Genomic DNA, 15,484 nt, shown 5'->3' on the forward strand with positions numbered 1-15,484 from the left:
CAAGGCCTCAAAGTACGGAGCGAATGTTTTTGTTCATAGTAACGTAACGCGAACCATGAACCCTCAAATCCATATTACAGCACCCTAACCATCAGGTCATATCATATCCATAAACAGAAGAAACGTATCATTATTTCACGGGAGGTTTAATCTATTGATAGAAATATCTGAGCTTCATCTAAGGAGCTGTATGTAACGTTGTCCCTAACTGACTAGCTTTTTTGTGTTGCTTAACTGCGCTTTTGAATAAATAGGAGAAACGTCTCATTATTTCATGGGAGATTCAATATAATCGTTAGACCGACATATGTTTAAATTAAACTATTGATAGAAATATCTGAGCTTCACCTAAGGAGCTGTAAGTAAAGTTCTCCCTAACTGACTAGCTTTTTTGTGATGCTTAACTGTGATTTTGAATACTTTGGGTCAGATATCGTGTATCATTTAAGCATGGAAGGTGTCTAGTATAAAACAAACTATTCATACCTGTTTACAAGATACTTCCATTCTTCTCTATAAAACTTCCATACCATAGGTCGACCAAGAGGGTTTTGAACGATGAAATTTAAGAACATAAAAAAGTCTTGACTACGAACTTTATTTTCATCTTTACCATACTCCATTAACCTGTAAAATATATATAAAAAACATTATACATAATGCATTATGAAACCCACATTTCTCTTATATCTTCATATTACAAGTCATTTTTCGCGAGCGCTTTTCTTCAGGTTTATTTAATGAACAATTTTAATCCGTTCGAACAATTTAGGATTTTCATTTAAACAACAGGGCGTTCGCTTGCAAAGTTGTATACAATAACTATTATATACGATAATTTATAAACTTTTCAGCGTATTTTTCACTGCACAGTCTGTCTTAAGATTTATTTTTCTTATGCCCAGACTGAACGTAAAACCAACACTTTATTAAAGTTTGTGTTAGCAAGGAAACGTTAATACAATACTAACATCTATTTGCTTTATCTATTATAATAATACTCAGTTTTTATCTGTCCTAAAAAGACGCGCACTTCGTTAGGACGGATGTAAATATACTTTAGTAGACATTTTGTACAGCAACACATTAAAAGTTATGAAAATAAAAACAAGAGCAGGATGATGGTAGCGTAAAGCTACCGAAACATGTAGTCTTTTTAATTATGGCCGTCAGCCAAATAAAATTTTATTGTGCATTATAAACGTTAATCTTCCTTTTATTTTTAAATTTATTGCAGAAGTTGCCGTAATAAAATCCCCAACACATTAAAAGCTTATCAAAGTTTTTAAAAAGGTCTAACGTTAAGTCGTAGAATAACATAAGTATATATTTTTTGATAGTATTAAGTACGGTGAAGTTTAGTCCTAACTACGCTGATGCAAAAAACGTACACAAGTTACAGTTTATCTCTTTATCGAATACAGGCTGTACTTAATAAAGGTTTAACTAATGTTAAGCTTGAGACAAGTGGACTTATAGATTTCGGTATCTGCGTTTAGAATTTCTTCTCACTATTCTAGAAATCCTGTATAAAAAGATATACTGTTGCAGTAAAGACACTAATTTGACCGCCTATGTTTTGTGGGTCTCTGCTAGTTCAGAATATTTAATTTACCTCGCCTAGCGGACTGCTTTATGTTAATAAGATAGCCATGTTGCTTTGCACCAATAAAACCATCAACCCAATACAACCCATGTTTTGATCTGAATTTTGGACATTGTTTAGTTTTAACTCTATATATTTTAGCATTTTATAAACATTTTACCCCTACGATTTTTACCAGTTGTTTGGCGTAGATAGCCTAGCTGCTTTGCGCAAATAGACGCCAAACAACCAACCCATGCTAAATAATAAACCATGTTTTACACTAAGTATGAAAGTTAATCCTTCAAAGTAAACAATGTTAACTTTCTGTGAACGTCGCGTATCAAAACAGGATCAAATTCCTTTTCAGATTTTGGTCCCAAATCAAACTATGTGCTATGTACACTAAAATGCTTAATATTTAGAAACTAAAGTTAAAAACGAAAACATTCTTGTGTAACGATTACCCACCTCTTAAGAAGTTTATGATTTGTTGTGCAGCTGAGACCGTAAAGTAACTTTCTCTGCTCTTGTGAAGACGTTTCCAGAGTGTACTGTTTCCACATGAAGTTCCACGTTTCTTCAGTTCCTCCATATTTCATTCCAAAGCGATAGACTAGAGATCTCAAGTTTGAAGGGATCTTGTGGGTTCTAAAATCGGAAGGAAAATGTGGGTAGAGTCAGGAAATTTGTGATTAATGAAAAATGTACAAACGTCTCAGTGTTGCTCTCATGTATAAATTAGGTAGATGTACTCGTTCAACGAGCGACACGAGCCCCGGGGGTGTAACATAGGTAATCCAGGTTCGAGCGCCGACCCCCCACCCCCATATCACTCCACGGGATTTTAAGAGGTGCATGCCAGGTTTGGTGACAATCGATCTAGTAATACGTCAGTTATAAGCGGAACACACATATAAACTTTTCTCAAATAAAGGTTTAGATTACCAGATTAACTTATGTAATTAAAATAATAAAAAAATGAACAAAAGAATAACAATAAAATCTAGGAAACACTAACTTCAACTTAAGTAACTAAATAAAAGCCAGTTAACAAAAGCGCATTTCAAATAAAAATAAAGGTATTTTGAGTGATAAAATTAGCTATGATTAGTTTGATTAGAAATTTATCAATGCAAATTGCAATAAAATAAATTAAACAAGAAAAATAACTCTTCTACTTAGTTTTGAATAAAATAGTTCGGTTTTTATCAATAAGAAACAAACAAGACTAACAATATTATTGTTGAGCAAGAAATACCGCGAGATCCTGCAAGAACAAAACAAGCTCAAAAGGCTAACTATAAAGGTCTTTACCTCTCTTTGCACGAAGAATTAATAACAATGTAAATCACAATGATTGTGAATCTTTCAAGTAAATCAATTATGATATCCAGTTGCAGCTTGGTATTACTGAATCAATCAGTTTCAACCAGCTTGCAGTAAGTAACATTTATACTTTGACATAATTAGTACAGTAATCAGTCTCCATAGAAACTAGCTTAGACTTAAAATGTAGTAATCAATCTTCACAGTAATGAAAATGTGGAACTGTAGCACGTTTAGTTAGCAGATTTAAAACATGAGAGCCAGTGTTTGTGGGTAAAATGTGAGAGCTTTATTTTTGTAACATATAGTAAAGTACCCTGTAAAAAGTATTTTGCGAACATTTTGGTTTTAAGGTTATATTTAACTAATGGGTATATGTTAATAACAGTCGATATGGCATTGAGTTTACAGAATTATGTTACTGATGTCCACACGAATCACAAAAAAAATGTATTCAGCTCTGTCTACAAAAATAAAAGAAGGTTTAGTAATACATTTCGGCTACCTTTACTTATGACTGTTTTTATTAACTAGACTTGTCGAATTGGTTAATCCTTTATTTTGTATATAGCATATCATATATTATAAGTAGATGAAACATCTATATCGTTTTTGTTGTGATTTTGTTTCCGCAAAATAAAACCAGACACGTTTGCACATTGCGCTTTCAACATGGCCTACCAGAAGCTGACGCTGTAAGTTTATAGGTTGAGAAGAATCAAAATATTTTTTTCTACAAGAAATCTAAATATATTATAGAAAATGTTAAAGTTTTTTCTATCACATCTAATGTTATTCCCTAAGCTTAATTAGAAGGTGGATCAGTAATCAAAACGTGAATGCAGCTAAAATTAAAAGTGAACTTTTAAAACTAATAAAATGATAACAAAAGCAACTGGCTTACAAAGGGTCCTTTCTCCATTGTTCCAGACGTTCTACAGCTTGCCTTAAACACAACTCGTTTCCACTTGAGCAAGCAAGACTGATCACAGAGATCCTTGTTCGTCTAAAGATCAAGATAAGTGCATTATTTAAAAAAAAGAAAAAACTCGACAAAAAATGGATACCAAATACTGTTTTCGATCTTTGATAAATAATTTATAACTAAAATTCACAGTTCCCATATAGGTTATAAAAGTTCAGTATGATTATTGTATCTAATACTCCTACCATACATATAGCTCTACAGATCATTAATATAGTAGATGAATAGAAAGAGTCACATAAAATGTACTGCAAAAAGTAACAAAATAGCCGCTGCTATAATTAGTTCTCAAATCGGTCAATGGATGGAGATATAAGATAAAAGTTTGTACTTGGGAAAAAAAAAAAACTCAGAGCCATTCTATGAGCTTCTATGCCGCAGCTAAAAAGAGAAATAACTACAGCGAGCGAGCTTCCTATAAATTTAAAAATAGATATGTGAATGTAATAAAATTAGTTTAACTTTTACCATTTTACCAACAGTAAATTTTACGTCCCAATCGTAGGAAGATTTTACCTACGAAGGGAAGGTCGAACTACTTCTTTTATTTAAGCATTTTGAAATTGGTTTAGCCAGTCAAGTAACTTACATAAGTAATTTGCACCTATTTAAAGAAACCCTTTAACTGCAACCAAGAATTCCACCATTCTTAACTTTGAAAAATATTCATTCGATTTTATTCTGTGTAGTCAAATAAACGTTGAAAAATATTTAATCGATTTTATTCTGTGTAGTCAAATAAACGTTGAAAAATATTCAGTCATTTTATTCTGTGTAGTCAAATAAAGTTTGAAAAATATTCAATCGATTTTATTCTGTGCAGTCAAATGAAAATAGAGAAATATTCAGTCGATTTTATTCTATGTAGTCAAATAAATGTTGAAAAACGTTCAGTCAATTTTGTTCTGTGTAGTCAAATAAACGTTGAAAAATATTCAATCGATTTTATGCTGTGTAGTCAAATAAATGTTGAAAAATTTCCATTCAATTTTATTCTGTGTAATCAATAAAACATTGAAAAATTTTCAGTCGATTTTATTCTGTGTAGTCAAATAAACGTTGAAAAAGTTTCAGTATATTTTATTCTATGTAGTCAAACAAACGTTGAAAAATATTCAGTCAATTTTATTCTGTGTAGTCAAATACTTTGAAATATATTCCATCGATTTTATCCTGTGTAGTCAAATAAAAGTTGAAAAATATTCATTCGATTTTATTCTGTGTAGTCAAATAAACGTTGAAAAATATTCAGTCGATTTTATTCTGTGTAGTCAAATAAAGTTAGAAAAATATTTAATCGATTTTATTCTGTGTAGTCAAATAAAAGTGGAAAAATATTCAATCGATTTTATTCTGTGCAGTCAAATGAAAATAGAGAAATATTCAGTCGATTTTATTCTATGTAGTCAAATAAACGTTGAAAAATTTTCAGTAAATTTTATTCTATGTAGTCAAATAAACGTTGAAAAATATTCAGTCAATTTTATTCTGTGTAGTCAAATACTTTGAAATATATTCAATCGATTTTATCCTGTGTAGTCAAATAAATGTTGAAAAATATTCAATCGATTTTATTCTGTGTAGTCAAATAAACGTTGAAAAATATTCAATCGATTTTATTCTGTGTAGTCAAATAAACGTTGAAAAATATTCAATCGATTTTATTCTGTGTAGTCAAATAAACGTTGAAAAATATTCAATCTATTTTATTCTGTGTAGTCAAATAAATGCTGAAAATTTTTCAGTCGATTTTATTCTGTGTAGTCAAATAAACGTTGAAAAATATTCATTCGATTTTATTCTGTGTAGTCAAATAAACGTTGAAAAATATTCAATCGATTTTATTCTGTGTAGTCAAATAAACGTTGAAAAATATTCATTCGATTTTATTCTGTGTAGTCAAATAAACGTTGAAAAATATTCAGTCGATTTTATTCTGTGTAGTCAAATAAACGTTGAAAAATATTCAATACATTTTATTCTGTTTTGTCAAATAAACACTGAATAATAATTATTGATAACATTTAATGTCAAAGGAAACTTACAGATTAAAATCACTAGTAAAGTGTAAATTCTAGACTGTAGATATATAGCGTTCTAGGAAGTTTGAAAGGTTCTGATAAACAAAGAACTTACCTCTCCAAATGTCCTCCTACATCCTCCCATCCAAGCTCTCTCATTACATTTTCCGTAAGGCTGGAAATGAATTCCTATGGATGAACAAGAAAAAGACAGATCTAATTTTATGTAAGTAGTATAACAGTTTGGTTTTGCATCGGCTTCTGGCTGAATGAAATTATGATTCTCTAAGTGACGTTCTTCATGCCTTAATAAGCGCTGTTATGTTCTTTCATACATTCCACGAACCAGTTGGCGGTCTCCGAGCTTCTTTAACAACAAAGCTAACTGACAATAGCGTGTTTTAGTACATAGACAATACTACACAAAAATATTTGTATTCAGCAACTTCTGTTTTCACTATCTCACTGGTCTGAAAACATTAAGTTTCTATAGTAGTACTCTAAGTCCCTGGCTATATATATATCAACCAATATAACAAAACCTCATTACATAAATAACTTTGCACCGTATCAACTGGGTTACATCACTTTTTCCAGCCACGAACTAGCTTGTTTTTCCTTCTGCGGTCGAAACACTGCACAATATACTAGTTAAGACTGAGGAGTTATGTTTGCATAGTATTGTTTAAAATTTGATTTTAATTAAGAGTCGGATAAATTTTGCTGAAAAAAACAATTAAACCTGAAGCACGTAAATCCTGTTTCTAAAAGTATTTGTTTATCGGGTTATGTGCAAAACTACCTAAGAGCTATCTGTGTTAGCAGTCCCGAATTTTGAACAGATAGACTAAAGGGAATACCGCTGGTGAATACTATCGACGGCCAACTCTTGGTCACTCTGTACCAACGAACAGTGGGATTGGCCTTCACAAATAACGCCTCCACGACTAAATGGCGACGGGTTTTGATCCCATGACTCTCAGATTGCTATTCGAGCGCCCTAACGCCAGGCCATTACTAAAAAGAGAGAGGTTGGTACCAGCAGGACAATGAATCTATTAATTAAGCGAAATATCTTAAATAATATTTGATAAAGTTCTATTAAACCACACCCACATATACACAAGTATCAAACGTGACTCGTAAAGTTCTCTTAATCCACGCACAAATACACAAGTATCAGACGTGACTCGCATTAATACTGCTGGCGACAATGGATATGAATTTCCTTACGGTCAAACTCCACTTCAAACCACATTATAATGTCTAGACTCTTTCAGTCTAATAAATCTTAAACTATTTGAACAAGTTTATAATACACCAGATACTGGGTTCATTGACTCACCTTTAAGGCTTTGGAAACTTCCGTATCTTCCAGTATATTTGTAATGTAGGTAAGTGCTGTTTGTGCAATACTCCATGGCACAAGGTGGCGCTCATTTTTCAGATATAAAGACAAATCAAGTGCTGTTTCATAGCTAAGGTAACCCGCTCGAGCCAATAGGAAAGCATCATTGATAAGATTTGCTCGATCAGATGGCCCAATTTCCTTAAAGTAAAAAAAATAAAAATAATTCGAAAAGATCAAACTAAGTAAGAATTAAACACAGGTTATTTCCATTAATCAAATAGCATTTCTCTGTGTGTGTTGCTTACTATATATATCTTATAAATTGTGTATGTTCATGTGCCAAAGATTACGTTTATTCTATTTTCCAAGTTTTTGTACTTGTGTATGTATATACAAAATATGTATATACAAGCTGAGGAACCCATCCTTTGTCCGGGTTATGAAGTTTAAAAAACGTGGGGGTAAATGTTATAATAAATAAAAATCCTAACTTTTACACAATTTATTTATAACATAGCATAGTAGTACAGTATTTATTATTACCTTACCAAAAGGTTTGTACAAGCTTTAAGAACTCAATATGCATATAGTTAAAACATGGTATACAGTGTGCTATGACCAGGGTGACTTTGTAGGAAGAGGTAGCGGCCAAAGTCGTGGAGGTAGGGGTGCTTTCCGTTACCAGTTTTTTACACTATACTCTTAAATGTCCTTCCACAGTGGTTCATATGATTAATTAGTTGTTGGTTATTGGCCGCAGAAGCGTCTTATGGGCCGAAGATAAAAGGTCACAGGTCAAAGTAGGAAGTGGGTATAACTCAAGAAACGGCTCTTCACATCAGCCTCATTGTGGGTGTTGAATAGAAACTTCAGCTGAGTTTATATATTATTGCAATAGTTGCACACTTTCTGAGATATGTAAGACGTTTGTATGTCCTCCTACCACACTATATATACATGTTGTGTTATAGAAAATTTAATAGTTTATTTGTTAGCCCCCCCAGTGGCACAGCGGTATGTCTGCGGACTTACAACGCTAGAATCCGGGTTTCGATACCCGTGGTGGGCAGAGCACAGATAGCCCACTGTGTAGCTTTGTGCTTAATTACAAACAAACAATCGTTTATTTGTTTTGGTGTAAGAATGTGGCGCCATCTATGAATGTAGGTAACGTTAACATAAGTCAAAGATAATTAATGCTCAATGGGGGATAGAGAGGTTTGTGAAACCCCTTAACATGTCCCTTGTTCCAAACGATCAACACACAAAGTTTGGTTGAGATTGGCCCGGCGACCTAGATAATGGACAAACAAACAGACACACACATTTTTTGTGCTTTATATGTGTATATATATATACATAGCGAGAGAGAGAGAGAGACAGACAGAGAGATAATATATATACATATACTGTTCTAGTACTATAAATTACGTTAATTGTAAATAGGTGATCAAATCAGCACTATATAACAATAATGCAATTAATACAAATGAAAACCAAAACGTTCACAATGAAACTTAAAAAAACACGAAAAAATTGTCCATCACCATTCCTTGTCATTACCATTAAGTCATAATGGAAAATATCTGAGGTCATAGCTCCCAAAAGCATTGGGGATATTCCATCTATCATGCATGATCCAAACGCATATATACATATAGCTTTTATTTGTCATACCATGTTACATGTACCAGTTCTAGAGGTACCTAAACATCAATGACTTCTTCATGGAGTTCAACACCACAAACAAGTCTTATTTTTATCAAGTACCACAATAATAAATATTCCCTACTTTGCTCACGCAATAAAAAGTGTAACAAAACTACTTATTAGGTCTATTTTCACTAAGTAATGATAGCATGACATAACTAAAAATATGGCCTATTTTTTAGCAAGTAATAATAGTTTAAGACACCTGAAAATTATCCTTATCTTTACCATGTAATAATACAAAATAAAAAATATAGCAAATCTTTAACGCGTAGGTTTGACACCATTGCAAATATGGTCTATCTTTATTATGTAACAATAGCTTAATACAACAAAATATATGACCTATTTTTATCAAATAGTAATAGTTTAATACAACTAAAAATGTGGCCTAACCAGATAATACTACAACAGGTTTGCTTAAATGGAGTAGTTGCCTTTATAAAACATGTTTATGTTACAAAACTGCAACTTTTTTCTGAGTATGTGTTTCGATAAAATAGATGCAGGTCAGCGTTTTTAAACAATGTTGCCTCAACAAATCCGGTCAAGTTTTAAACAGTGTTGCTTCAACAAAACCGGTCACGTTAAGTTGACTTACTTCATGGTTGGTTTCCAGTAACTGAATGAATCTTTGCCACTCATTGGCGTCATAATTAACGACATAGTATCCTGTATTATTAACGTTAAATTTCACCCAGGTGTCCTCAGGCTTAAGAAGATCGAGAACAATCTTTTCTGGAAAGACAAAAGTAAAACATATTCAATAAATGGGTAAAATCCATTGCATTGTTATTGTTTTTATAACATATGTAAAAACATTAAATGAAGACATAAAAGAATGCATATCTCACGAGGTATCCAAACGTAACAAAAAATAGTAATAATAATAATAGAAGGATTCGTGACGGTGAGCAGCTAGCGCCATCGTTTTGCTAGTTTAGGAAATTCAAAATCTACAATTTCTGATAATGCTTGTAGACGGCTTGAATGGGTAATGAAGAAAAACTTTAAGTTTAACATAACAGCAAATGTATAACGTTTCGACAAGGTTTTGTCCTCATCAGGTACAAGTAATTTACACTGACACAGATATATATATATATATAATTACAGTATGGAACAAAGATACTGTCGCAAGACTTCTAAGTCTTATAGTTACAAAAGTTGAATTGTTATAATCGCCGATAATGGACTAATATTATTAACGTGTATGTAAAACAAGTTGAAAAGTATGTCTTATAGATCTTACAACAATAAGAGTAGAATAAGTGTAATTACCCACAACAAATTAATGTTTTTAACACAGTTGCACGTCTAACCGGACGAAACGTAATTCTAACCCTTACTTTACCTGGTTGGCTTGAACTTAACCAGTAGGTTTGGATATCTCCACCTCCACTTGTTCGGTAACTGAGCGGTATCTCCCACATGTAGCTGTTACGAAAAAATTCAATGAAAGATCAGAAACGCGTACTTGTGAAGAAGTCTTTTTCTGATCATTTTCTGTTTTCTTTCCTATTTGTCAATTTATCTTTCTTTCTATTCGTCAGTGTATATATTACCTATGAACATTTTCCCTTAAGTGCATATCCTGTCAAACTTGTATACTTGCTTGTGCGGCCTGATTGACGAAATCATATTTATGATCCATCAAAGGTACAAAGCATTATGCTTTCTATCATTTAGATAGTTAAATAGTAACGTTTATTTATTAGATATTCTAAATGAGTGGTATGTGATACCAATTATTACCCTTATTTTAGATTTTTTCAACATGTTTAATGACGATAAACAGCCAGTATCCAGTGAAAACTATTATCTTAATGTTTTTCCCTACGACTTCATCAAGCAGTAAACATCCTGGTGAACACACAAACCCAGTCGGTTATTCTGTTAATTAAGACTGGGCTTTTGTTGAGTAAAGGGCCTTACCTCTTGATAAAGCCTTCCTGTGAAACTTTGATTAAATAAAAAATTTACACTAGATACTGGCTATTTATCTTCATTAAACATGTTAGCACTGCAATGTTCACTACGTTACCTGAATTCTACTCAAACTTACAACAGTTTTTTAAGGGTTGTTTACCCTCATGACTGATATAAGTTGCAATAATTATTTGTTTTTCGTTCCAAAATATTAGTAACGAGTTCATCTTCCTTTTATAAATTTTAAACATCTTATTTTTTGTGATATTCTTTTTTGTAATTGACAAACGTTATTTTTCTCATTAATTATTATATTTTATAATTTAGTAACTGCTTGTAGGTTTTAACTTTAAAATAAATATCGCTGAATATTGCTTTTGGCTGTAAAGTGATTATTTTCAGAATTGTATTTTAAAACTGTGTACAATTTCTTCTTTTCAGTTTTTTTTTTCAATTAGCATAGTCCTTTTAATTTATCGTCCGCATTTGATCAATTTATCATTCTTACTTTACCTCTCCATTCCACCACGAAATTTCTGCTCTAAGCAATTTTACACAAATCACCCAGATCTTGCAGATCAAATCTGATCAGAGCAATATTTCCAAGGTATAAAGTTTAAAAGTCTTTGTTCACTCACTATTTATAAAGGAACAAAAACATTTAATTATTTCGCTCAGTAATTTTGTATAATTCGTGATTTATCAGTCCTTTGTTAATTTACAGTTGCGATTATGTTAAAGTAAATTATTAGGCTACCTAAAATACTAAATCTTGTCTACATTTTTTTTTCCAAAAAAGTCTGAGACACTTACCTATTATTGTAAACACTGATGTCATCTTCAACACTGTCTGGATCTGTTAGAAACCTTTGTTGTTGAACGACAAAAATATGTGGATCGGTCGTATCTCGAGTGACGTTTATGTATGGATACCCCATTTGCCTGGTCCACGTGTTCATTATCCTCGAGATATTTAGTTTCTGCCAAATGAACACACACACACACACAGAATGCGTTTGTGTTTCAGATATTAAGCTAAATTGAACTAATTACTTTATGTATTGAAACAATATAATCTCAACTAAAATTATATTCTACACAACTCTAAAAAGGAAATGTTGTTTTGTAGGAAAATTTCACGTAATTCATGAGTTATTTATAATCCCAGTAGAATAAAATAGAATTATTATTAGTCAAATAAAAATTTCACCTCTTCCTTTCAATAATTTAGCTTTTTGATAACTTCTTCGTCTTCGAAAGCTTTTTCTTTTACCAATTTTGAATTTGTTAGCCTCTTTGCTTAATAGTTTCTTTTTTTGGATGATTTTCCTCGATATTTTTTATTGATGATTGTGTTTCTAGAAGCTCATTCTTTTTCATTAAAAATTTTCTTTATAAACTTTTCCTTTAGTAGTGTCTTCTTCATTAGCTCTATTTGGTACCTTATTTTTTGTTAGGAGTTTCTTTGGTGATTCTTTTTTCTTTGGAATAAAATTTTACTAATCATTCTCTTTCTCTCTGCTTTAGAGAGTTCTTATTTAAGATCTTTTCGTTTTGTGACCTCTCTTTCCTCTTCCCTGAAAACAAGACACTTTGCAAAAAGAGGTTTATTAAAGAAGGGACTATTACAAGAAAATAGCTTCTGAAAAACAAAGGACGACTCAGAGAGAGAGGGATTTATGAAGAAAAAGACCATGCACAGAAGAAACTTTTCAAAAGAAGGAACCGACTCAAAAATGGACTTCGGAAATACAAGGATCACTTCAAGATGAAGCTTCTGAAAAAAAGAGTTAATCTCAACAATATGCATCTAAAAAAAAACTAAAAGATCTCTTCAAGACGAATCTTCTGAAAAAGAATGGGCCAAACAAAGAAAAGGCTTCTAAAATAGAAGATACCAATCATCAGAGGAGTCTTCTGAAATGAAGGCATCACGATTCGAAACAATTGAGCTAATGTTCTAAGGAAATCTTAAATTTCTATAAGTTTTTCCATAAAAAAATAATATAGAACATCTTGAAACCATACAAGAAAATATAAAGAATCGACTGTTAGATTTTGCTCCTATCTTCCTCAGTCATTACGTTATTTATCTTCAGCACCACGTATTTAACTGTCAAGGCGTGAGTTATCTTCAGCACCAGGAAGTTAACTGTCAAAACATGATTTTGTAGACAGTGCCAGAGCAGGATATAATGAGCAGCATCGAGAAGTACACTATCAGGGCAATATATATAATGGACAGCATCAGAAAACACACTATACGGGCAGAATGTATTAGACAGTATCACAAGGTACAATCATTTCGTTCAAGAAGTGTGAAACAAAAGTCTGCTTCTATTTTCTCGACCTAAGAGTACACTTTTATCACAAAAAAAACGGTAAATTAAGGACACTTGAACAATGTACCAAAGATAAATAGGTTCACAATTAGTAAATGGATGTTATATGATTTGTTGTTTTAAAATAAAATTCTAGCTTACTTTTTTCTCATGTTATTCTATAATATATCATCATGGTTAACATTAAGCTTTGGTGATGATCAAATATGACTGAATTTCATCAGAATTAAAAAATTAGTGCTACTATGACCCAGAGTAAAATATGATGATATCGAAACAAAGATTTTACATGTGTACCGACTCTTTTTAAAGAAGGTGAAGTTATATTATTACTTACATTACCGCAGAATTACCAAAAAGTTCTATATAGGACCCCATCGACTCTCTAAATACATTTTTCTACACTCTTTATGCACCAAAATGCTTGTGAGTCTTAGACTCTTTCTTTTATTACAGAGTATTTAATAAAATAAAAAGTCACACAAAAATGTAAACAAAAGAACACCATTGATATTAAAGGTCGTTTCATTAATTCTGCAATTTTCAAAGTATTTTACATTTAAACTGAGTGTTCTAACAGGAAAAATGAATAAATATAAGGGGGGATATGTGGACCCCTGACTCTACTGGTACTGAAAAGGTATAAAAACTAATCGCTAATCCAAGAGTAAAAAAACAAAATCTTATTACATTGTCACACAATATTGACTGAAGTATAACATACCCAACACATGTTTGGCCTTTTTTATCATTATCATAAAATAGCATTAATGTAATTTCCTAATAGTTCTCTTCACAAAACCAGCTTATGCCTGTTGTTTCAGAACTTTCAAACGTGCTTTTTATGAAACTAACCTTTGAAGAAATCGTGGTGAGTTCCCTCCAGAGATCCTCCGTTTCCGCATTACTATAAGCATACTTCTTTAGATAGGTCTGAAATGAAATATTAAAATAATAAAATATTACCACGAATTTTAATTATAAGCCATGAAGCTAAAGTATCGTAATATACAAAAGTACAGGTATATTCTACTAAGTATATTTGCTCAGTCAGAATAGCAAAATTTCTCCTATTGGACAACCGATGTAATAAATGTATATATACACTTCAAAATAAAGTTTGAGACCCTCGGGATTTACAAGTCAATACTCTAACTAGACATAAATGCCTACTGCAATGTATACATTTTTTTTCAAATGTCTGCCTATCTAAGTAATATACCAGTATAATTTAGTTATGTTCAAAAGTCCAATGTTAAATCAGTATGATGTGTTATATATATATCATATAATATTTTCAAATAAAAGTTATAAACCTGCAATAGATATTGGTGCTGTTTTCATTATCTCACTATCTCAAATAAATTGTCTCCAAATAATTGATTTTAATAAAATATGATCAATCATATGATTTACAACTATTCTTATTTACCGAACAAGGTATGCCACCTGATCTAAAAAAATATTGGGCATGATAAAACACGTTTTACCATATAACTGAATTTAACAAGCAAATTATCTTAAACCACGTGATCTTGAAATAGTTTGTTTTATGAGGCACCATACACAACGTGATAAATTAATATATGGTTTTACGAGGTATGATAAACCATGTGAACTAAAAACATTTGGCTTTATCAATAAATGTACATCAGGTAACTTCAAATTAGCTAGTTTTAGTAGACCACGTAATTGACTATATTAAATATAATAATGATATGACCTCAAAGTTGATGACTTCACTTGGTAGGATAAATAATGTCTGATCGCTACATAATTGGCAAATTTTACATTACCGACGAGCTTATTGGTACTTTAGTAGGTTATTGCTTAATTCTCTGATGGACATGTTTCTTGTTCGATCGTACGTAAAAGATTTGAAATTTTATATATTTAATAGGCTTTTTAGTGTCAGCTACTGATAAAAGAAAAAATGAAACTTGGCATAAACTTGTTTTTCGTTAGTTTTAATGCACTTACCGAAACCCCAATCCTGAAGTCTTCTTCACCCATCAGAAATTCTAGCATTCGAAGAACTGAAGATCCCTGTAGATAGGAACAGTAAGGTTACACAAAATAAATAAATAAATACTTTTTACTAACAGAAAAACACCAATACCGATCTTGTGTTCTAACTACACTTTTTCTTTTTTGGTAAAATTATATTTCAACAAACTAATAGAGATAGCGTTTTATGAACTACGCGAATATGCACCTCTTTCAAATTCAACA

The 15,484-nt window shown here is 31.7% G+C and overlaps 1 protein-coding gene across 1 annotated transcript in view; it reads right to left on the reverse strand.

Moving 5' to 3' along the window:
* Positions 1-486: 486 nt before the first annotated feature.
* LOC106467285 (glutamyl aminopeptidase-like) overlaps positions 487-15,484 on the reverse strand; it is a gene marked incomplete at its 3' end in the record, with an annotated part of 64,929 nt that continues 49,931 nt past the window's right edge. The window contains 10 exon segments of the mRNA XM_013927621.2: positions 487-627; positions 2,057-2,236; positions 3,819-3,920; positions 6,036-6,109; positions 7,266-7,469; positions 9,583-9,719; positions 10,336-10,418; positions 11,724-11,890; positions 14,108-14,185; positions 15,233-15,298. Coding sequence (XP_013783075.2) covers positions 487-627; positions 2,057-2,236; positions 3,819-3,920; positions 6,036-6,109; positions 7,266-7,469; positions 9,583-9,719; positions 10,336-10,418; positions 11,724-11,890; positions 14,108-14,185; positions 15,233-15,298 — 1,232 coding nt within the window.

This window comes from Limulus polyphemus, unplaced genomic scaffold (genome assembly GCF_000517525.1).
Source record: "Limulus polyphemus unplaced genomic scaffold, Limulus_polyphemus-2.1.2 Scaffold2555, whole genome shotgun sequence".
NCBI lineage: Eukaryota > Metazoa > Arthropoda > Merostomata > Xiphosura > Limulidae > Limulus > Limulus polyphemus.